Source organism: Corythoichthys intestinalis, chromosome 10, assembly GCF_030265065.1.
Source record: "Corythoichthys intestinalis isolate RoL2023-P3 chromosome 10, ASM3026506v1, whole genome shotgun sequence".
Taxonomy (NCBI): domain Eukaryota; kingdom Metazoa; phylum Chordata; class Actinopteri; order Syngnathiformes; family Syngnathidae; genus Corythoichthys; species Corythoichthys intestinalis.
In genome coordinates this window covers 58,163,530-58,188,434 of record NC_080404.1, presented here as the reverse complement: position 1 = coordinate 58,188,434, position 24,905 = coordinate 58,163,530, and the positions used below count along the sequence as shown (strand labels likewise).

Sequence of the window (24,905 nt, the reverse complement as noted above, 5' to 3'; positions counted from 1 at the left end):
GTGGCAAAATGGATTTAGCCCTATGGTATTTTTTTTGCCGTGTTGCAAAATTGATTTTGCCATGTGGCAAAATGGATTTGGACATGTGAATTTTTTTAATTGATTTGTGGCATTTTTTTGGTATGTGGCATTTTTCGCCATGTGGCAAAATCCATTTTGCCATGTGGCTTTTTTTGCCATGTTGCAAAATGTATTTTGCCATGTGGCATTTTTTTACCATTTGGCAAAATGTATTGTGACATGTGACATTTTTTATTGATTTGTGGTACTTTTTTTTTGTATGTGGCATTTTTTGGAGTGTATGGGTATATTTTTGCAGGCCATGCACACCCATGCCATTGACGGCTATGCACGTCCGAATTTCCCATTCATATTAAATGGCAGAAAAAACGTGTGGCTGTAATTTTTGACCATACACTTACCATTACAATGCATTGACATTCAATTGGCACCCAAGTCGGGCTACGCCATTGACGGCTTTGCATGTCCAAATTTTTCATTTATTTTGAATGGCAGAAAAACGCGTGGTTGTGATTTTTGACCATACACTTTACTTTACAGTGCATCCATTTTGCCACATAAAAAAAGCCACATGTCAGGGTACATTTTTCCTCATTGCAAAATTTTGCCACATGGCAAAATAAATTTATCCACATGGCAAAAAAAAAAAGTCACGACATGGCAAAATCAATTTTGCTACATGGCAAAAAAAGTCACAACATGGCAAAATCAATTTTGCCACATGGCAAAAAAAGTCACAACATGGCAAAATCAATTTTGCCACATGGTAATTACCGCTTTTCGTTCTCGGCCCTGCTGCCCAAATCTCTGCCTGATCAGATTTCTCAACAGCGCCCCTGCCAGGAAAACCTCATTCTAATGAAGTCATCCTGCGTGATGACAAAATCTGTCTCCCTTGCAAGTTTTGTAGCATGCAGCACGGTGCTGTACAATATCGTTAGAACATTTTATTGTCTTATATCGTAAAATATTTCAGGTATTTGAGGATACCTTGAGAAGAACCTTGAATTTGGGCTACCTGAGCATTGCCACTTGCTAATTGGAGTTACGAGGACGTCCTGTTCATGTGCGTTTGTTGGGGAAAAAACAAACAAACAAACAAACAGATAAACACGAACTTCATTTTGGTTTGTTGCTTAGGCAAACCGGTTTTAGATTCACCAACAACAATAGGAAGAGATTGCTTAAAAATGCAAACTTTTTTTCTTTGTAATAGAAGGATGGTTAAAAAAAAAAAAAAGTTTGATAAATATGTACACTACATTTTGATGCTGGATTAAAAAAAACGTGCAAATTGACGATTAACCTTATTTTTAAAAAAATAAAATAAAATTCCAGTTTTCCAGTAGGAAATACTGTTGTTCACATGCAATTTTCGCCTCGATAATTGATATTTACCATATTTGAGACATCACTTGAAGGCAGCGTTGTTCCCGCTCGTACTCGTTGACTCACAACATTCATGCGGATTCTAGTTATAATGTATTACCTATGATAGCGAGTCCCAAACAAACCCGCCCCATTTTATGCCCGCGCTGTGTCTTCAAAGATCGTTTCGTTTGTTGAACAACAGATACCCGGCCTAAAAGACGTCCACCAACAACTGGCCAAGGTACCCGTTTTCCAAATTAGGTTTTCGCCATGTAAATTATTTTACCACGAGAATATTAATAGCATGCAGTATGTGAACAAAATAAAAAAGCTGGATTTCCCCCCTCCTTTTAGCCATTATTGGGGAAAATATGCTAGAGTGAGACATCTTCTTTTATATTCCTCTTCTCATGTACTACGCAAGTTCCGCTTTCCTTCTTAAAAAACGTAAACTTGTCAACACACAAACAGCATGGTCGCAACTTGCCATGAAGCCTCCATATAGTGACAGTTCTCTGCCCGCTTCACTGCCGTCACGCGACCGCAGCTCAGGTTTTGCTTGCCTCGTAGCTACGCGTGTTTTAAATTACTGTAAATTTGATAGTATATCGTCATAGGCACAGTCCCGAGTCTGTTGAGAAAAGTAGAACACTAAACCATGCTCGCTAGATTTGTGTGGTGTTTTTGTCTTTTTGAGCAGCATTTGATAGGCTCCACGTTAACAAATATGTGACAAAGTCGTTTCCTTTCATTTTATGACTCGTTCACCGCATAGTCATTACTGGAAAGTCAAGTTAGCAGCAAGCTAGGTCAGGAACCGGAGGACCGAATCACTGAACGGGAAGTGACAAAACTCAGTCTTTCCCCCCTGCCTGCACGCTGGCTGCTTATTGGCCACACGTGGAAATGAGTGACATACGCCATGATTCTGTTTCCGCTCCCTCCCCTGCCCGCGATGAGGCTGGCGTCTGATTGGTCGTGTGCGATGTCAGAAGACGCTGCCGCTTGCTCAACGCCCTCCCACGCAGCGAACAAGCGCCACCAACTTCATAGAACGAATCAGTGCAGATGGTGATTAGTTCGGTCTCGTTCACCCAAACAATTCGTTCAAAAAGAACGAATCGTTCGCGACCGATACAACACTAGTCGCAAGAACTAGCTAATTGTTGAAGCTCAAGTGTACTGTCAGATATGGCAGGAATCATTCGGAGGCTGGACGAGGCGGTTGTCAACCGTATCGCCGCGGGAGAAGTTATCCAGCGCCCCGCTAACGCTGTCAAAGAATTAATTGAAAACTGGTAACTCAAAACCAACAAAAAAATGCATCCTGCTAAATAAGTGCGTTTCAATTGTGTGTTTAATTGTTGCAGTCTGGATGCAAAGTCCACCAACATTCAGGTAACCGTGAAAGACGGCGGACTGAAGCTGCTCCAAATCCAGGATAACGGCACCGGTATTCGGGTAGGACACCTGGTGGCCCGCCGCTGCTATGAATACACATTTTCCCACGTTTCCACTTCACCCGTACATTTTTCATTTTACGACAAAATTTCCCTCATTGAACTGTTTTTAACACCACTCGTGAAAGACAAAAATGATATAAATGACTGTAAATATATGTCTTGTTGCCAGTACAGTGCTGAAGAACTAAGGAAACTTTTTCAATGGACAAAAGTTATTGAATGACCAATTATTCTTTTTTTCATCGTGATGTAGAGAGAAGATATGGAAATCGTTTGTGAGCGTTTTACCACAAGCAAGCTGCAGACATTTGAGGACCTTTCCGCCATTGCGACGTACGGCTTCAGAGGAGAGGTAAGTACCTGTTACGAAATGAAAAATGTAAAGTATACACACACATCTTCCTGGGTCTGTTTTTGCAGGCCCTGGCCAGTATAAGTCACGTCGCCCATGTAACTATAACCACAAAGACTGCTGATGCCAAATGTGCCTACAGGTACGTTCATATGTGGAATAAGTACCACAAAAATGGAGATGAATGACATTTGTAATTCTTGTCTTGCAGAGGCAATTACAGTGATGGGAAGCTCAAAGGCCCGCTCAAACCCTGCGCCGGTAACCAGGGAACACAGATACAGGTGTGTTGTGCTCGACGATATCTATCCATTTCGATGTTGAGCAAAATGGTTGAACCAATAACCGTTTAACCGGGTCACTTTTCTGTGCACAGGTAGAGGACCTCTTCTACAATGTGTCCACCAGGAGGAAAGCTTTAAAAAGCCCCAGTGATGAGTACTCCAGGATTGTGGAGGTGGTGAGCAGGTAGTGTCATCACTGGAGGTGTGAAAATATATCGAGAAAGGTTATACGTCGTGATACTTTGTAGCCCAAAAGGTTATTGATATGCTCCCACCAAGAATTGATATATCGTTTTAAAAAGGTGTTGTTGTTTAAAAAACAAAACAAAAAACCAACAAGTACCAACAGGTTGCTACCATAATCTTCTATTGGAATTAAAGACGTGCGAAATCTCCGATTCTTAGATTATTTGCGATTAGGTTGTGGAAGATTCGATTACAATTCACAAACATCCAAATTCTGATTATTGAAATATGCCAAATGAAGTGGAACTAAAACACAGTCAGCGCAGTCTTTGGGACGCAATGAGGAACGGACCGACAACTTAAGCCGCAAGATTAAAAAAAAAAACAACAAAAAAACCTGACGGCCGCTTCAAACAACGCCCGCGTTGCTACAAACAACGTCCACATAATGCAATGGTAGATATCAAATGTACAGTATATAGAACTTGAAGCAGCTGCCATCTTAAAGCAGTAGACTTTCCTGGAAGGCTGTTGTAGCGAACGTGATTAACTTTTTATCTAAAATACTCCTGAATCGGCAAAATCTTGACTTGAATCTATCTTTAAATGATGAAACCGTTTCAAACTTTCACATCTCGAAAGTAGACAGAAGGGAAATTATGGAATACCGGGAACAATTTGAACAACTTTAACGGTTGAGTCACAACATTAAATTAATTGAATGTAGTTTAAAGCTGCTGATACAGAATGGGGACTTGAGTACCGTATTGGCCCGAATAAAAGACGGCCCTGATTATAAGAAGACCCCCTCTTTTTCAAGACTCAAGTTTGAAAAAAAGACTTTTTGAACACCAAATTAATTTTTATTAGGGCTGTCAAAATGATCGCGTTAACGGGCGGTAATTAATTTTTAAAATTAATCACGTTAAAATATTTGACGAAATTAATGCACATGCCCTGCTCAATCAGATTAAAATGACAGCACAGTGCAATGCCAGCTTTGTTACTTATGTTTTTTGGAGTTTTGTTGCCCTCTGCTGGTGCTTGGGTGAGACTAATTTTATGGGCTTAAGCACCCATGAGCATTGTGTAATTATTGACATCAACAATGACGGGCTACTAGTTTATTTTTTGATTGAAAATTTTACAAATTTTATTAAAACAAAAACATTAAGACGGGTTTTTATATAAAATTTCTACAAGTTATCCTAACATTTATCTTTTAAGAACTACAAGTCTTTCTATCCATGAATCGCTTTAACAGAATGTTAATAATGTTAATGCCATCTTGTTGATTTATTGTTATAATAAACAAATACAGTACTTATGTACCGTATGTTGAATGTATATATCCATCTTGTGTCTTATCTTTCCATTCCAACAATAATTTACAGAAAAAATATGGCATATTTTAGAGATTTTTAGATTAATTATGATTTAATCATTTTTAAGCTGTGATTAACTCGATTAAAAATTGTAATTGTTTGACAGACCTAATTTTTATACAGAAAATAATTACAGTACATCCGAAACAAATGATTCTAACAATATATCTGAGAGGAAAAGCATGTTATTTTGCCTCATTCAAATCTTAATATCTGAACATTTAAATATGTAAACTAAAGTCCACTCACATTCGTAAATGAATGGCTTCTGGTTTTTGAAATGTAAATACACCAGTCTATTGTGATAAAACAACAAAATGGCAATAACTGTATTAACCATCAAAGTGAAGTCTAACTGTAACTGTAGGCTTGAAACAAATCTGAATAAGGAAAAACATTGCAATAAAATAATTCAAACTGGTTAAACTTGAGAGTAGCTGAGATCTGTCATGACAGAACATCGCTTCAATGATATCTGGCGCCATCTAGCGTCGTGGATGGGTATAATGTCTAAACCGCAAATATAAGACGACCCCCACTTTTTCAATTTTATTTCAATGCAAAAAACACAGTCTTATATTCGGGCCAATACGGTATTTTATTTACTGCTTTGAAGTGTCAACTTGATACTGAAATACCGGTAGTCATTTATATAACCTGAGAGGATTTTTGTACAATTTTTTTGTAACTAATGTATGAAACCTCAAAAACAGCTAATAGCTGGGGGGGGTGCATCAATACTCGATCTTTAATCGAATCGTAGCCTCTAAATCGTAAACATATTTGAATCGTTAGGTGCCTAAATATTCCCAACTCTAGTGTCAGACTTGCAGGGGCCCACGAACAAGAGACCATTATAGGGCCTTCCCGTTACACCCTTGCCACCGGCTTGTCACAACAACGTAGACGGACATGGATTCGTATTAGTGTTTGCTATAATACACAGTGGGTTGTAAATCCAAGATAAATCCAGCCACTGGACCAGAGTCTGTTCAGCCTCGCGCACCTGCTCCCCACGGACTAACATATATCCCATATCTCCCGTCACCTTCTCTCTCCTTGGCTCAACGTGAGCAGCGTGTCTTGTCATACCGCAGCTCAATAGGCTACAAGTGGCCGTTGACAGACTTGAATCGGGCTTTGGTCACGGTGATGGTGAATATAAAAGTTCAGTGTTAGCGGCTGTTGTTCACTTACCGTCCACAGCCTACTCTAGCCCTAATTCTCTGGCTTCTTGCTCCCCTTTTAAAAACGTAATCATTTATTCTCGTTCTCCTCTATGATATTCATCTCTTTCTGGGCACCTGATTTATGACGACTCGCCATCTTTAGAGTTTATAACAATGACAGATTTTAATTTCCCGCCTCAGGGCACGTATGTAGTGTAGCCTTGAGTGCGCCAGAGCGGGGGTCAAACCCTTCTCTGCTAAGATAGAGAGGGTGTGGGGGGCGTTGTGCAAAAAAAAAAAAAAAAAAAAAAACGAAAAAATATATATTTGAAATTAGGGCTGTCAAAATTATCGCGTGAACGCGCGGTAATTACTTTTTTAAATTAATCACGTTAAAATATTTGACGCAATTAACGCACATGTCCCGCTCAGACAGTATTCTGCCTTTTGGTAAGTTTTACAGGAAGGCTTTTTGTGCTGTCTAACAGCGAACTCTTGTGGTCGCTTTGCGACATGGTTTTCTTGCCAGTTCAATATGGCTGCCTGACGTCTCGGGCTGACGCCTACGTTGTAATGTTGTGCTTATATGATCCTTGGACAAGATTTGTCCGTAAGTATGGTTGTTGTAAATAATGCACATATTATGTTAGTAAGCGAAATGTTATATTTTTTGTATGAGACGCTTTTTGTTTATGTTTTGTGAACCTGTATAGCGTGCTAAGCTAACGTTGTTGCTAATGCAATGCTTGTGTACTTTTTTTTGTAGTTTTACGACGGTCTAAAGAGGACAATGGTTTGAGGCCATTTTATTAATAAATCAGATGAAAAAGAAAGAAGTCTGATTATTATGGCGTCGTTCACTAGCTGTCTAGCTTTGGAAAAAGTAGACGCTTCGGAGTGAGGACAGCATAGACCGATTTAAATGACAGTAGAGTGAAATGCCCACTACAGTCCTTGTACCGTATATTGAATGTACATATCCATCTTGTGTCTTATCTTTCCTTTCCAACAATTTATTTCACAGAATATATATATAATTTACAGAAAAATATGGCCTATTTTATAAATGGTTTGAATTGCGATTTATTACGATTAATTAATTTTTAAGCTGTAATTAACTCGATTAAAAATTTTAATTGTTTGACAGCCCTATTTGAAATATTTAATATGTTAAAGTTTTTAAGTATATATCCAGTAGCACATAATACTTAATCAGACAATAATTTAAATAAAGAAATTTGTGTATGTAAAGTAAAATAATTTAATTAAGGGTCATTCAGGGGCCCCTATGGTCCTGAATGACCGAGGCCCAGGACAACATACCTGGTTGCCCCCCCCCCCGTCGACAGGCTTGCTAGTGGTCACGTGTCATTGCGCCGTCTTGCTGTGGGGATTTGCATTATAATGCACTGTATTTCCTATACAAAAATTCCAACACACATTGTAGGTGAAACAGTACCCTATCGTTGTAGTAGCCCAGTACTGAAATGGCCGTTTTTGGATGGAAAAAAAAATAGGGCTGTCAAACGGTTCAAATTTTGAATCGAGTTAATTACAGCTTAAAAATTATTTAATCGGAATTAATCGCAATTCAAACCATCAATAAAATATGCCATATTTTTCTGTAAATTATTGTTGAAATGGAAAGATAAGACACAAGACGGATATATAGATTCAACATACGGTACATAAGTACTGTATTTGTTTATTATATCAATAAATCAACAAGATAGCATTAACATTATTAACATTCTCTTAAAGCGATCCATGAATAGAAAGACTTGTAGTTCTTAAAAGATAAATGTTAGTACAAGTTATAGAAATTTTATATTAAAACCCCTCTTAATGTTTTCGTTTGAATAAAATTTGTAAAATTTTCAATCACAAAATAAACTAGTAGCCCGCCATTGTTGATGTCAATAATTACACAATGCTCATGGGCGCTTAAGTAGTTCTTAAAAGATACGTGTTAGTACAAGTTATAGAAATAAAACCCCTCTTAATGTTTTCGTTTTATTAAAATTTGTAAAATTTTCAATCAAAAAATAAACTAGGAGCTCGCCATTGTTGATGTCAATAATTACACCATGCCCACTCGTGGTACTAACCCATAAAATCAATTGGACCCAAGCGCCAGCAGAGGGTGCCAAACACCAAAAAACAAGTAACAAGCGGACATTACACTATACTGTCATTTGAATCTGTTTGAGCGGGGCATGTGCGTTAATTGCGTCAAATATTTTAACGTATATTTTATTTAAAATATTAATTACCACCCGTTAACGCGATCATTTTGACAGCCCTAAAAAAAACTTTAAAAAGATCCTCAGTACCCCCTGCTGTGAGTAACTTCCAGCGCCCCTGTCTGAATGGCATGCCCCAAAAATGAACAGGAAGTCACCCAAGAATGCCCACAAAAAATCAGCAGTAAATGACCCACGGATACCCCGAAAATCAACAGCAAATGATGTGAAATGCCTTACAATGACCTCATTGGCTGGCACTGACTGGCAGGCATAGATGTCCAATGAGTTTCAAATGGTTGGCTGCCACCATCCAAGTTCAAATGGATTAGACGTCTACTAATGATAAACTCACGGACAGCAGAAGAATGAAAAGCGCTTGTTTCTCTTTTTATTAGTTGTTTTGTTGAATATCCTATCATGATTTTCTGTTAATCGTCGTATAGCCATATTGTCGTCTCCTTTATGGGATTTGAAAGTGTGCTTTGTTTTGTAGGTATGCCATACACAATTCAGGAAAAAGCTTCTCCGTCAAAAAGGTTAGAGAACCGCTCAATGCAAACAAGTTTACTTCTTCTCCTCCTCATCCATCTGGCTCTCCTCTTCCAGCAAGGAGAGACGGTAGCAGATGTGAGGACTCTACCCAACGCGTCGGTAGTGGACAATATCCGAGGGGTGTTCGGCACGGCGGTCAGCAGGTACGAAAACGGTGGCGCTTTTTCTCGACCGCCGCTGACTTTCTGCGATGTTTTCAGGGAGTTGATCGAGGTCGGTTGCGAGGACCAGAAGCTGGCCTTCAAGATCAAAGGCTACATCTCCAATGCCAACTACTCCGTCAAGAAATGCATCATGGTCCTCTTCATCAACCGTACGTACAGTACGGGAAGCGTGGCTCGCTCGTGGCAGGTTTGGGATTGAACGGCGTGATCTTTTAGACCGGCTGGTGGAGTCTAGCGCTCTAAAGAAAGCGGCGGAGACCGTTTACGCCGCATACTTGCCTAAGAACATGCATCCTTTTCTTTATCTCAGGTAACATTATACTAAAATCTAAACTGGTTTCTCTTTTTACAATGAATGTCTTCAAAACTTTTCCCGATCTCTGCAGTTTAGAGATCGCTCCTCAAAACGTAGACGTCAACGTGCACCCCACCAAGCACGAGGTGCATTTCCTGCACGAGGACAGCATCGTTGAGAGTGTTCAGAAGCACATTGAGGGCAAACTGTTGGGCTCCAACTCTTCACGCACATACTTCACTCAGGTATGAAGGAATCTGACCTATTAGCCAGATTGCCGAACCGCCGAACCCGCGCTGGTGCATCTCCAATAATTCGGGGCGGGCGGGCGAGACCCCGACAGCCCGGCCAAAAGGCCAAACTCTGCGCGTTCACCTTAGTCTTATTAACCCCTTGTACTACTCCATTTTGAATGCTGGAAAAAGGCTTCGAAACACAAGTTGACAATTTATTCAGGTCGACAGCGATCATACAGCACAGAGGGAGCCAGCCGAGGATCCAAGGCCACCATATCACATGTCAACGAAAAGGTTCCTGAGAAAAAATGACAATGCTTAGTTACACATTGTCTTTTTTGAAGGTTCTCGCTAGGCGGGCCGTGTGCAGGAAGAAGGGTGTTGTTTAAGATTATTGTCTGTTTGTGGATTGAACAGGAGGATTCGGGAGCTACAGTTGTCAGGGCAATCAGGTTTGTGGATTTTGCCACCTCAGTGTCAAAGGGGCTCTTGGAGTCATGTTATCAGTTGGATATCGGGCGCTCTCCGGTGCTCTCCTTGGGTTTGGACAAGGTGTCCCGCCATTTGTTCTGGACTGTCCGGGAGAACTGATTGTGAGAGTTGGCGGTGCAGACGTGGGCTTGTCAGCGTCAATCTTGCGCAGTCAGTTGCATGACGCACACGTTGGGCTTCTGTGATAAGGCGTCATGTATCTCTTATGCCGTATATTCTGCTTGTGTTCCCTCAACTATGGTATAACTGCTATTTATTGTATATTAGGTGTGTTTTTTATGAGTAATATAAACAGTCAAACAAAAAATACGAGAAACGAATCTGACCTTTTAGCCAGATTGCCGTAATCACGCCAGCCGAACCGCCGAACCCGCGCTGGTGCATCTCCAATAATTCGGGGCGGGCGAGACACCGACAACCCGGCCAAAAGGCCAAACTCTGCGCGTTCACCTTAGTCTTAACCCCTCGTACTACTCCATTTTGAAAGCTGGAAAAAGGCTTCGAAGCACAAGTTGACAATTTATTCTGAGTCGACAGCAATCATACAGCAGAGGATGGACACATTGAATGAATGAGCACTGCCGCATAGGAGCGGGGAACCTCACGATATTATAAGATTCGAAATATACGGCTCACGATAGGGATGACCTCACCATATGTTGAATATCGAGGTTGGGAAATCATTCTACGATGCAACTAAAAACCAGGAAAAACAAGCTGTTTTTAACCTTCTGCTGTGACTAGAGCTGGGAATCTTTGGGCACCTAACGATTCGATTACTATTATGATTCAGAGGCTCCGATTTGATTATAAAACGATTATTGATGCACCCCCCTCCTCCTTTAAAAAAAAAAAAAAAATTTAATGTTTCTTACATTAGTTCCAAAATTGTTCAAAAATCCTCTCAGGCTAAACCAAATGACTATTTCAGTATCAAGTTAACATATAGCAGTAAACAAATATACAAAAATTACAGTAAAGAAAGCACTCCAGTCCCCATTCTGTATCAGCAGCTTTAAACTACATTCAATTCATTTATTGTTATGAATCAACTGTTACAGTTGTTAAAATTGCTCCCGTTATTCCATAATTTCCCTTCTGTCTACTTTTGTCAAAGTTTTAACACTATTTCATCCTTGAAAGATAAATTCAAGACAAGATTTTGCCGATTTAGGAGTATTTTAGATAAAAAGTTAGATTCACTACAACAGATGCTTCTCGAGAAGTCTACTGCTTTAAGATGGCAGCTGTTTACGAACGCCGGCAAGTCCGTCATTTCGCATCTCTGTTCAATAATACATGTTCTAACACCGCCGTCGTCTGTCATTTTGCATCTAGTTCTACATATGTATGATATCTACTGTAGCCGTTTGTTTGTAGCAACTAGCAACCGGGCATTGTTTGTAGCGGCTGTCGGCCGCAGTCAGGTATGATTTTTTTTTTTTTTTTTTATCTAGCGGCATGAGTTGAACATGATATTTACTCTCGGTCCGTTCCTCATTGCGTCCCAAAGACCGTGCTGACTGTGTTTGACTTCCGCTTTACCTGGTATAATTGAATAAAGTTTGTGAATCGTTCTCGAATCTTCCACGGCCGAATCGCGAATAATCTAAGAATCGAAAATTTTGCACGCCTCTAGCTGTGACTTGTAATAAGTTTATCACTAGTAGACGTCTGAATGTTCATTTGCTCCCACCCTTCCACTTCTTACGGATCTGACGTCTATGACCGTCAATGGGTCATTTCAGGTCCTTTCCAGTTAATCTTCAGTTACTGAACTGGAAGTGGCACAGGAATGTCACCAAATAAATAGGCAGTGACCAAAAATCAACAGGAGGGGACCTGTAATTTCCCTCAAATGACCAAGAACCTACAGTGGTATGAAAAAGTATCTGAACCTTTTGGAATTTCTCACATTTCTGCATAAAATCACCATCAAATGTGATCTGATCTTTCTCAAAATCCGACAGTTGAAAAAACAGTGTCTGCTTCAACTAAAATCACCCAAACAATAATTGGTTTTCATATTTTAATGAGGATAGTCTGCAAACAATGAGGGGAAAATATTAGTGGGCCCTCTGCCTTAGGAGACTTAGAGATTGAAACCAATTTTTACCAGACAAGTTAAGTCATGCGTGTGCCCAATTATGATTGGTTTAAGGCTGCCCTGTCCCACTACAAAACACACACCTGGTAACAAATGTCTTGAGGAGAAGGACTGTCGGATCGGTCAAAAGAGCTTTCTGAAGACCTGTGATCAAGGATTGTTGATTTGTATAAAGCTGGGAAAGGATATGTTCATCAATCGGCAGTCAGAGAAGTTGTCTACAAATGGAGAGCGTTTGGCACTGTTGCTTCTCTCCCAAGGAATGGCTGTCCACCAAAGATGACGCCAAGAGTTCAGCGCGGAATAGTCAGAGAGGTAAAAAAGAACCCAAGAGTGTCTGCTAAAGACTTACAGAAATCACTGGCACAGTCCAATATCTCTGTGCACTCATCAACTATATGGCCAAGAATGGTGTTCATGGGAGGGCTCCGCCGAGGAAGCCACTGTTGTCTGAAAAAACATTGTTGCTCGTTAAATGTTCGCAAAAAGGCTCTCGGACACTCCACGGAAGATTTGGCAAAATATTTTGTGGAGTGATGAAATCAAAGTTGAATTGTTTGGGAGTAACACACAACGTCATGTGTGGAGGAAAAATGGAACAGCTCACCAACATCAACACCTCATCCCCACCGTGAAGCATGGTGGAGGGAGCATCATGATTTGGGGCTGTTTTGCTGCTGCAGGGCCTGGACAACTTGCAATCATTAATGGGACAATGAATTCAAAAGTTTTTCAGGATGTTTTGCAGGAAAACCTGAGGGCGTTTGTCAGACAGTTGAAGCTGGATGCTGCAACAACACAATGATACAAAAAACAAAGTAAATCAACTTCAGAATGGTTTCAGAAGAACAAAATACACATTCTGGAGAGGTCAAGTCAAAGTCCAGACTTGGAACACCATTGAGATGCTGTGGCATTACCTCAAGACAGCGATTCATGCCAGACATCCCAGGAATCTGACTTCACTACAGCGGTTTAGTAGAGAACAGATTAGTCCTGATCGATGTGCCAGACTGATCAGCAGCTACAGGAAATATCTGGTTGAAGTTATTGCTGCCAAAGGGGGGGAGGGCATAAAATATTAAATGTTCACTTACTTATTTTTTCCCCCTTCTGTTATTGTTTGCATACCATCCTCATTAAAATATGAAAACCTATAAATATTTGGGTGGTTTTAGTTAAAGCACAGTTTTTTTCATCTGTGTGATTTTGACAAAGATTAGATTTTATGATTTATTTTATGCAGAAATGTGAGAAATTCCAAAAGGTTGATACGTTTTCATACTACTGTACCTGTAAATGCCCTCAAACCTGGCCGTAAATGCTCTTGTAGGTCACTTCCTGTTGATTTGGGGTTACTGAACAGGAAGTGATGAATTGGTAGGGACCTGTAAATGCCTTAAAATGTACAGGAAATTGCTTGTAAATACCATCATACCTGGCTGTGAATGCTCTTATTTCAGTGTCATTGACAGCGCTAGATGTCAAATTAATTTTGAGTGGGACGGGCAAATGAATGACTGATGTCCAGCGCCATCTGTGGCAGCCAATGAGTTGGCATAGATACACTATTGTAGTGGAAAATGTGGCTAGGAAATCTTTGGTTCCTTTTTAAAAATAGTGACACCTTTTTAAAATGATATTGATTCTTGTCGTTAGCATACCGATAACCTTTATCGTGATATAGCACCATTTGGATATATTGTCACACTCCTCTGTAATACATTGCAATAAACTTTCCTTTCCTGCCTTCCGTTTTGTGCAGACATTGCTTCCCGGGCTATCGGCGTGCGGCGCCGTTGACGTCAAGTCGTTCGGCGGCACGTCCGAGTCGACCGAGCGGGTCTACGCGCATCAGATGGTGAGAACTGACTGTCGCGCTCAGAAGCTGGACGCCTTCCTCCAGCCCAAGGAGAAGTCGCTTCCCGAGCCCGAACTCGCCGGGCCTAGCGGCGCAGATTCCCGGACCAAAACCGTCGAGTCGGACGACGCGGACATGCTGGAGGCATTAGACCTGATGGAGGCAGAGCTCCCCAAAATTGAGGAGAAGGAGGAAAGCGTCCAAGAGCAAGATGTCCAAAGGTGACTTCCTCTTCCTGTGAATGAGGATAACTTGAAATTGGATCGATGATAGACACTATTCAAAGTAATGCGATATATCAACCTTTCAATATAGCTGTAGTTTCTACTGCCCCCAAGTGGCTTAAAACAATTCTGCATGAGCCTAAACAAAGGCTACTTTCATACTAGAGGTCTTAATCCACAAATCCGATTTTTTGTCTTATCTGTTTTTTTGGCATGCCCGTTCAGACTGCCTTTGTCCATTGAGACCATTCAAGTATTACGCAATGACGTGAGTGCGTCACTTTGCCCCGACTCGGCCATGTGTTCTCATTCGGCGCACAGAATTAAAATCGAAAATTGACAGGGTTATCCTTTTCTTCATTTTATTTTTTTATGACTGTGGTCAAGCCCGCTTCGTGCTTAAAAGCAGAGTTCAAGCTAGGCGCTAATGCCTGCATCGCTGCCGTGCCTCTTGCTGTTTGCTGACGTAATTAGTGCATGAATTCCGATTCTGGAGACTGGACAGTACAGACCGCTGCGACAGTCTGGAAAAATGTGGCCCAGATCGGATTTGAAATGGTCTAGTCCTACGCGACTTGTCACGTTCAGACCGTCAAGTTAATGCCTCACTCGAGTCGGAAAAACACGAAAAAATCGGATTCGTGCATTAAGACCTGTAGTATGAACGTAGCCAAAGTGGTGAAACATGTCTCCAGGAAACGTCCCAGGAAGGAGCAACACGAGGTGGAAGAGGAGGAGGAGGAGGAGACGGAAGCGGCACCAGAGGGGGAGGTGACGGCCGCAGCCACGCCCAAAAGACGGATCATTAAACTCAACAGCGTCAAAGAGCTGAGAAGCGAGATTAGGGACAATGCGCACAAAGGTACAAATGACAGTGCTGGCCAAAAGTATTGCAATTCTGTCAGATAATGCTCAATTTCTTCCAGAAAATGATTGCAATTAGAAATACCTTGTTAGTAATATCTGTATTTATTTTGCTTGCATGAAAAAACACAAAAGACAATGAAAAAAACCATTTAATCAGTATCATTTTACACAAAACTCCCAAAATGGGCCGGACAAAAGTATTGGCACCCTGAGCCTAATACATGGTAGCACAACCTTTTGACAAAATAACTGCGAACAACCGCTTCCGGTATCCATCAATGAGTTTGACCATTCCTCTTTGGCCAACTGCTCTCCATCTCTCTGAGATTTGAAGGGTGCCATTTTCAGATCTCTCCACAGGTGTTCTATGGGATTCAGGTCTGGCCACTTTAGAAGTCTCTAGTACTTTCTATCGCACCGTGTTCTAGTGTGTTTAGGGTCATTGTCCTGCTGGAAGACCTATGACCTGTGAGGGAGACCCAGCTGTTTCACACTGGGCCCGACATTATGCTGCAAAATTTCTTGGTAATTCAGACTTCATAATGCCATGCGCACGGTCAAGTAGTCCAGTGCCAGAGGGAGCAAAGCAACCCCAAAACATCAGCGAACCTCCGCCATGTTTGACTGTGGGGAATGTGTTCTTTTCTTTGAAGGCCTCATTTTTCCCCTGTAAACTGTATGTTGAATAGAGTCCCTTTTCATTCAGACGCCGACAGATAGTACAGGTCGACACTGTTGTACCATCGGGACAGCTTCAACTTGTTTTGATGTTTGTTGAGATTCTTTATTCACCATCTGCACAATCTTTCATTGAAATCTTTGGTCAATTTTTCTTTTCCGCCCACATCTATGGAGGTTAGCCACAGTGCCGTGGGCATTACACTTATTGATGACACTGCGCACGGTAGACACAGGAACATTTAGGCAGTGTTGTTAATCCTACTTTAAAAAAAGTAATTCATTACAGTTACAAATTACTTCTCCCAAAAAGTAATTGCGTTAGTAACTCAGTTAACTGAATGTAAGAGTAATTAGTTACTTGGCAAAGTAACTGGTGATAATTTTCATGTTTTTGTTTTGTTTTTCCTCAAAAAACAAAAACAAACATAGGTCACACTACGTGAAGTTTAAAAGGTTTTTAGGACAATTGGCCCTAGCCCAATTCTTTACCCTAATTTACCCTTTATCACCCGTTAAAAGTTGTTAAAATTGCTCCCATTATTGCATCAGTTCCCTTCTGTCCACTTTTGACATGTGGAGGTTTTAAAACTGTTTCATCATTTAAAGTTAGAGTCAAGTCAAGATTTTGCCGATTTAGGAGTATTTTAGTTAAAAAGTTACTTAGGAAGGCTCTGTTGCAGAGAACCTTCCTAGCGAACCTAAGAAGTCTACTGCTTTAAGACGGCGGCTGTTTACTAACGCATCTAGTTCCTATACTGTACACGTTGTTAATGCCGCCGTGTCTGTCATTTCACATCTAGTTCTATATCTATGTGACGTCTGACATATCTACCATATCATGTGGGCGTAGTTTGTAGGCGATCGGCTACAGTCAGGTATTATTGGAGCCACCTAGCATCGCGTTTGCTCGGCGTCACAACTTTTTTGCCTCCTCCCCACTCCTGCTCTGCATGTCGTCTCGGTGAGTCCGTCTCCCTTACACCTTTCACCCGTCATTCACCCAATATAGTAACGCACGCCTATCCGTTCTAAGTAATGGTAACAGCGTTGCCAAGATGAGAAAAGTAATTAGATTACTCACTACTGAAAAAAATAACGCCGTTAGTAATACCAATATATTGTAAAGCCGTTATTAACAACACTGCATTTAGGTCTTCGGAGATGGACTTGTAGCCTTGAGATTGCCGATGCTTCCTCACAACCTTTCTCCTCAAGTCCTCAGACAGTTCTTTAGTCTTCTTTTCTCCATGCTGAATTTGGCACACACAAGGACAGAGTCAACTTGAATCCATTTTAACTGTCTGCAAGCGTGATTTAGTTATTGCCACAGGTAAGGAACAAGTGCTGTTCATTACACAAATTAGAGAATCATCACATAATTTTTCAAAGGGTGCCAATACTTTTGTCCGGCCCATTTTTGGAGATTGTGTCAAATGATAATGATTTCATTTTTTTTTTACCGCATTGTCTTTGATGTTATGAAAGCAAAATATATGAAGATATAACTACCAAAGCATTTTGTAACTGCAATCATTTTCTGGGAGAAATTGAGCATTATCTGACAGAATTGCAGGGGCGCCAATACTTTTGGCCAGCAATGTAGTCATTTACACAACAGACTCAAGACTCCATTTTTCTACCGAGAGCAAGGAAATATTAGGTTTGCATGTAGCAAAAGTATGAATAATGATTCAAAAGCACGTAAATATTCACATTTCCACTCATTTTCAACACATTCCTGATGCAGTACTTTAGCAGGTCATTCGTGCCAAACTAAAAAATCAGCAAACTGGAGAAAAAATGTAAAGAGTAGTACATTTTAAAAACGGCGAAATAAGCAGGTGGTGAACCAACCTGTAATGCCTCAAAATCAACAAGAATCCACCCAATGTGTACAGTGAGCTACCATTGCAATTTCTCCAGAAATTCCATGTTGTAGTTTAATTGTCCAGATACCTAGCTTCAAAATGTTCCGTTCAATAACTATCCATTTTTATATCAAAAGGGAGATTGGTGATGATTTGCTTTCGTGGCAGGCAGGCAGGCAGGCCAGAGTTTGGATCATTTTCCTTTGCCCCTACAGGCCTTCAGGAGATGCTGCAGAACCACTCGTTTGTGGGCTGCGTCAACCCCGAGTGGACTCTGATCCAACATCACACCAAACTTTACCTTCTCAACATCACGACACTCAGGTCTCAAACACTAAATTCTCAAGTCCTTAACTTCTATTTCGTCAATTGTCTTTTTTTTCCTCCTCTCCACAGCCAGGAGCTCTTCTACCAAATCCTCATCTATGACTTCGGAAACTTCGGTGTGCTGAGGCTATCTGTAAGTCGCAACGTCACCGTATTGATACTACAATTTTGAACGGGCCTGGGTTTTGCCGCATTCTAGACGCCGGCTCCTATTTACGACCTAGCCATGTTGGCTCTGGACTCCGAGGAGAGCGGCTGGACCGAGGAGGACGGACCCAAAGAAGGCTTGGCTCAGTACATTGTAGACTTTTTGAAGAAGAAAGCCGAGATGCTGGAGGATTATTTCTCCATGGAGATCGATCAGGTTGATTTGAATACGTTTGCCACGCCTTTCTTGTCATTTACTTGAGCTGTAACATTGCAGGAAGGCAATTTAAGAGGCCTACCCTTGTTGCTTGACAAGTACACTCCTATTATGGAAGGTCTGCCCATGTTCATCCTCCGCCTGGCAACAGAGGTAATCATCGTTTAGATAGCGTGAGGCTAACACCGCCGTTTTTAACACGTACGACGCGCTTCCAGGTGAACTGGGACGACGAAAAAGAATGCTTTCGAGACTTCAGCAAAGAGTGCGGCATCTTCTACTCTGTAAGGAAGCAATACATACTGGGGACGGAGACGGGAGAGGCGCAGGTCAGGTGATGCAAAACGCGAGTATCCTAAAAAGTCATCATTTGTGATGACCGTTTTTCCTTGGCGTCAGGATGCGGAGCAGAACTCGTGGCGATGGAACGTGGAGCACGTACTCTGCAAGGCTTTCCGTTCGCTCATCAGTCCTCCCAAACACGTCAGCGAGGACGGCACGGTGTTGCAGATCGCTAACTTACCGGATCTCTACAAAGTGTTTGAGAGATGTTAGGTTACCTGTAAACCACTCACGTTACATGCTGTTTTTTTTTTAATTTCATGGAACTGTCGGTTGTCATTAAACTCCTTTCTCCATTCCTTGTGTTGTCTCAAAAATAGGCTGCACCCAACCCTATGGTAAATGCTTCTTAAATCAATAATGCGGAACAGCCACCAGATGTGCCTATACCAGCAAAGCGGGGATGTGATAAATGACAGCACAACACGTGGTGAAAGAAATAATCATATACCGTACTTACATTGATGGTGACAGATGATATCTAATACATTGGATGTGGTAGGGTTGGCAGTGATTAGACTTCATAATATATTGACGTGACACATTCCCCATTCACTGCGTCACACCTTTCCAAAGGGGGCCATCCCACACTCCGCTTCATTTCTTAGCAGTCGGTCCCATGCAGCGATCTAATGCCGGATTTTGGTTGAAAAAGTACAAAAGCTGTACTACATACAAACAGGAAGGATTGTCCCATGAGTGATTTGTTCAAGGTAACTATTTTTCGTACCATGCATGCATTTTGAAACATGAAAAAAATCAATAGAAATTAGCTGCTATGGCATTGGTGTCGTAGTTCGCAATATTTATGTAAAATAAATGCTATCTGCATGTTTTTTTTTTTTTCTTTTAACCAAGATTCGAGACTGTTTTACGTCCATATCGATGAAGATTTCAAGAATTTAAGCATTCACAAGAATTTCCAACGCAAAAAGCTCATTGTTGTACTAAGGGAGCCACCACATTGACTGATCTAGCAGCACATTTGACATATTTACATGAAATAAAGCTAACTGCCCATTTATTTTGGGGGGGCTTTTAACAAAGAACCGAGACTGTTTTGTCTACATAAAAAAAAAAAAAAAAATCAGGGATTTAACCCTAAAATACCTGCAACATGAAGCAATCATCAGAGAATCCCAAAATTTGAAAAATAAGGTCCTAATTAGTAGTTTACAAAAAAAACTTTAAAATAACTTTAAAAAATGAATAATTTTTTAAAAACTAACAAATTACATCACAATGAAAAAAAATAGTGTAAATAAGTCACGGGCATCAACTTCATAACTATTGCTTAATTGTAGTTTGTTACTGTCGCATTTTCCCTGATATTTTAGATGATAATCGATCCAAACAAAGAAAGTTGGGGAATTTTTTTTTTTTTAAAGATAAATATATGAAAAAAAATCTCGACCACTCCTTAATGTCTGCGATTTCTGCATTGCGACCCTTGTTATGTTACAGTGTTTCACCCGTAAAGTCCCCCCAAATTCCGGCTGTGGCCACTCACAGCTGTGTCTTGACAATCAATTATATATACTACATGAAGTTTTTGGATTGAAAATAGGTAAGGACGCGATGTGTATTAAATACACGCTCTCTCATGCTCTCACCTCCAGCTCGGGTTTCTCTGTTTAAAATGTTATCATTTTTTAAAAATGCCCACCTGTTTACAATTTTTCTTCCCCCAGAAAACAGATTTTAAGCTTTCCAATGATGTATCATGCATATAGGACAATTTTGAAATTTGGCCAAATTGGGGCTCTCAGAGCGGAGCACTCACCTGAGTGTTTTCCGCCATATACAGTATATTTTCCATTAAATATTGAAAATTGGCGATCGGCCGACTTTTCGAACAAGTGTTCGGATCGGGAGACTCTAATGAATACAATGTGGTCATAGTGAGTCAACCAAAGTCTTCCAAAACAGACCTATTCAAGTCTGGTGAAAATTTGTCTCATTTAATATCGCAAACCCACAAAAAATGGCAATGTGAGTTTTTTCCAATATCGTTCAGCCCTAGTCCATATTGTGACACCCGTAAATTAAATCAATGAACCCAATGACCCCTAAAAATTAGGGCTGTCAAAATGATCGCGTTGATCGTGTGATTATTGACATCAACAATGGCGGGCTACTAGTTTATTTTTTGATTGAAAATTTTACTAAAACGTTAACATTAACAGGGGTTTTAATTAGGGCTGTCAAAATGATCGCGTTAACTGGCGGTAATTAATTTTTTAAATTCATCACGTTAAAATATTTGGCGCAATTAACGCAAACGCCCCGCTCAGACAGATTTAAATGAGAGTACAGTCATTAATTAATTGTTGTGTTTTATGGAGTTTTGCTGCCCTCTGCTGGTGCTTGGGTGCGACTGATTTTAAAGGCTTCAGCACCCATGAGCGTTGTGTAAGTAATTATTGACATCAACAATGGCGGGGCACTAGTTTATTTTTGGATTGAAAATTTTACACATTTTATTCCAACGAAAACATTAAGAGGGGTTTTAATATAAAATTTCTATAACTTGTACTAACATTTATTTTTTAAGAACAAGTCTATCAATGGATCGCTTTAACAGAATGTTAATAATGTTAATGCCATCTTGTTGATTTATTGTTATAATAAACAAATAGTCCTTATGTACCGCATGTTGAATGTATATATCCATCTTGTGTCTTATCTTTCCATTTCAACAATAATTGACGGAAAAATATGGCATATTTTACAGATGGTTTGAATTGCGATTAATTTTTAAGCTGTAATTAACTCAATTAAAAATTGTAATCGTTTGACAGCCCTAGTTTTAATATAAAATTTCTATAACTTGTACTAACATTTATCTTTTAAGGGCTACAAGTCTTTCTACCCATGGATGGCTTTAATAGAATGTTAATAATGTTAATGCCGTCTTGTTGATTTATTGTCACAATAAATAAATACAGTACTTATGTACCGTATGTTGAATGTATATATCCGTCTTGTGTCCAATCTTTCCATTCCAACAATAATTGACAGAAAAATATGGCATATTTTAGAGATGGTTTGAATTGCGATTAATTAACTCGATTAAAAATTGTAATAGTTTGACAGCCCTACTAAAAATACATCACGTCACTTTTTACCACATTCCCCACCTTGCAAGCAGAGCAGATAGAACTTGCGCATTCAGTCCTGGGTTGTCATGCCAAAAATGCGGTCATTCTTTCCATCGAAGAGGAGGGGGGAAAAAAACCTGGATAGATTTACTACAACACTTAAGAAAAAGACCTACCCAACGGGAATAAACCCAAGAAAGCAGATGCATATTATGCACAATTCTGTAAATTACACATTTATTTTCAAGAATTCTTAAATATTTGACAAAAAAAGTGAAGGAAACTGCAGCAGTTGGCTGGCTATATTTTCCATCTGCACCTGTTTAAATACATATTGTACCACCAGTTAAAATCATTATTGTTTGATGGAGAAGGCACTTGACTTGTGTGAGGGAAGGTGCAGGGCCAGAGCAGCTGTGACAGTCCTATAAAAGCATCATGATACTCATTCATGCAACAAAAACAAACAGCCAGAATGAGCTCAAATCATGTGGATAAAAGATTGCAGGACAGAAAATCCTCACATAACTCTCCCATAGATGTTATATTTGATTACGTTTGAGTCGTGGCGACTGCCGGCTGGGACCAACCAAACCAAACTTTTGGTTTGCTCAGTTTTTGTAGGAGATAGACGTTTTACCCCCAAATTCCATATAGTCCGTATTCGCTCAGATACATGGGTCAGGAAATCATTCTCGGATATTAGGCTGAACCCGAACTGTATATTGCTGCTGTTCTATTTCCAGTTTGGTACAGTTTAAACTGCTGGACGTGATCTGGCCAAGTTTGCCGGAGCAGAAAATAGACCTGGACTGGAGGATGTGGACCACCTCATATTAATGAATTCAAATGGCAATGGGTTACACGTCGGTCGGATGGGAGCAACGTTGAGCGGACACAGATACAATGGAATTTGAGGGTTAAGTGTGCTCCAGGCGCTACGTGGCTGTCGGCGGTACGACTTTAAGGGCTTTTGTGGTAATCCCGACTGCCTTCACCTCACTACTGGGAGAGGAGAGCGTTCCTGTTGGCCTTCATCTTTTCCAGCCGCTTTACGAGGTGGTTGTTGGTCATCTCCATCTCTTCGATCTTGTCCAGAGCTGTGCGCAACTGTCGGGAAACAACAGAGGATTCGGCACACTTGTATTTACCTGCATACAGTTGCATGAAAACTGAAACCTACACTGCTGGCCAAAAGTATTGGCACTAGGCATGTGCCGGTTACTGGTTTCAAGGTTTACCGTGGTATGAAAACGTCACGGTTTCAAAACCACTAAAATTTTCCGTCATACCGTAGAACGGTATTCGCTATTTTACAAGTCTCAAAAATGCAGCCAGAAGTATCTTGGAGCGGCAGCACTCACCCCTCCCTCTCCGGTTGTTGATATGTGTGTGTCAGTGACGCTATTCTGCTAAACACCAAAAAAGGAACACTCCAAACAAAAGGCGTACTTTTCTTGAATTTATGGAGGTCTCAAATCATGGTAATTGAAATATACAGTTTTAAAACGTTGTACAATAGTATTTTACATGTGTGAGTAGCTTAATTAGCACAAACACAACAATGTCAGGAAGTCATCCATGAAAAAGTTCGCCAAAAACAAAACACAAATTTTCCTTTCAAATTCAAAATACAAATTAACTAAAAACTTACAAAGACGAATGTTAGCCTAGTCTTAGCTGGGAGAGCAACTTCGTCGGGGTTATAAATCTCACGGCCACTGAGAAACAAGTTGAATGAAGGAAAAGGGATAACAACAAAGAACGCTAATTGCGACAGATGATCTTGCCCTAAGCACAAATGTACGCTCGCTGGACAAGGAGAGGTCTCACTCCCAGTGTTTTTAGATGAAACATTTGCACAACAACATTCACATTTTAACTAACTTATCCACTTTTAACTTATTAACTTATGAATTCTGCGTCTTTTTAACACAAAGGCATGACATGTAGACTAGAGTTGACACAGAGGCTGAAAATGGCGAAACTTCACTTGAACTTTTGCCCCCTCAAAAAAAAAAAAAAAAAAAAAAGTACAGTCAATATTTTTCAATTTTATTTAGAAGTGTTTTTACTTTTTTATAGCAATTAATTTAGTTCTTGCTCCAATCTTGAGCAACCATAGCTGTGGCTGTGGGTAGTTCCATTTATTTTAATTTTATTTAAAATATTTTTTTGTTTATTTATTTCAACATAATATTCATGTTCCAATTTGCAAATATTTTCTGAAAAATAAAAAAATCCAGGAAAAAAGTATATATATATATATATATATTTTTTACCTCTCAAAATAACACATTTTGGAGCTATGATTGCAATACCGTGATACCGTAAAACCGCGGTATTTTTGCTCACGGTTATCGTACCGTCAAAATCTCATACCGGCACATGCCTAATTGGCACCCTTGTAATTCTGTCAGATAATGCTTGATTTCTCCCAGAAAATGATTGCAGTTACAAATGCTTTGGTAGTAATATCTCCATTTATTTTGATGGCAATTAAAAAGCAAAAAAGAGAATGAAAAAAAAAGAAATCATTTTACACAAAGTTCCAAAAATGGGCCGGACAAAAGTATTAGCACCCTCAGCCTCATACTTGGTAGCACAACCTTGAGACAAAATAACTGCCAACAACCGCTTCCGGTATCCATCAATGAGTTTCTTAACAATGCTAGACCGTTCTTCTTTGGCCAACTACTCCAGGTCTCTGAGATTTGAAGTGTGCCATTTTCAGATCTCTGCACAGGTGTTCTATGGGATTCAGGTCTGGCCATTTCAGAAGTCTCCAGTGCGCATTTTTGAGTGCTTTTTGAAGTGTGTTTAGGGTCATTGTCCTGCTGGAAGACCTCTGAGGGAGAGCCAACTTTCTCACACATCAGTATCACTACATTAGGCTGCAAAATTTGTTGGTAGTCTTCATAATGCAGTGCAGTCAATACAGTCAAGC

The 24,905-nt window shown here is 40.2% G+C and overlaps 2 protein-coding genes across 6 annotated transcripts in view; one reads left to right on the top strand and one right to left on the bottom strand.

Moving 5' to 3' along the window:
- The first annotated feature begins 1,519 nt into the window (after positions 1-1,519).
- mlh1 (mutL homolog 1, colon cancer, nonpolyposis type 2 (E. coli)) lies at positions 1,520-19,519 on the top strand. Of its 5 annotated transcripts, none has more exons than XM_057848013.1 (20): positions 1,520-1,633; positions 2,582-2,690; positions 2,763-2,853; positions 3,109-3,207; positions 3,276-3,349; positions 3,419-3,491; positions 3,584-3,675; positions 8,971-9,013; positions 9,084-9,172; positions 9,230-9,342; positions 9,410-9,503; positions 9,580-9,733; positions 14,089-14,405; positions 15,104-15,270; positions 18,040-18,148; positions 18,221-18,284; positions 18,351-18,515; positions 18,576-18,668; positions 18,734-18,849; positions 18,915-19,518. In XM_057848013.1, exons 2-20 carry the CDS (start codon positions 2,584-2,586, stop codon positions 19,111-19,113), a joined length of 2,259 nt encoding a protein of 752 aa, XP_057703996.1. In that variant the 5' UTR covers positions 1,520-1,633; positions 2,582-2,583; the 3' UTR covers positions 19,114-19,518. The 5 variants fall into 5 exon arrangements, with proteins under 5 accessions (XP_057703996.1, XP_057703995.1, XP_057703994.1 ...); XM_057848012.1 differs by lacking the exon at positions 1,520-1,633 and adding an exon at positions 1,786-1,874 and having other exon boundaries at positions 2,545-2,690; positions 18,915-19,517; XM_057848011.1 differs by lacking the exon at positions 1,520-1,633 and adding an exon at positions 1,788-1,839 and having other exon boundaries at positions 18,915-19,519.
- The window catches only part of lrrfip2 (leucine rich repeat (in FLII) interacting protein 2), a 50,403-nt gene continuing 44,683 nt past the window's right edge, over positions 19,186-24,905 (bottom strand). Inside the window, exon 26 of the mRNA XM_057847599.1 lies at positions 19,186-23,068. Within this exon, the coding sequence (XP_057703582.1) occupies positions 22,961-23,068 (108 nt within the window). The 3' untranslated portion in view covers positions 19,186-22,960. The remainder of the gene's footprint in view (positions 23,069-24,905) is intronic.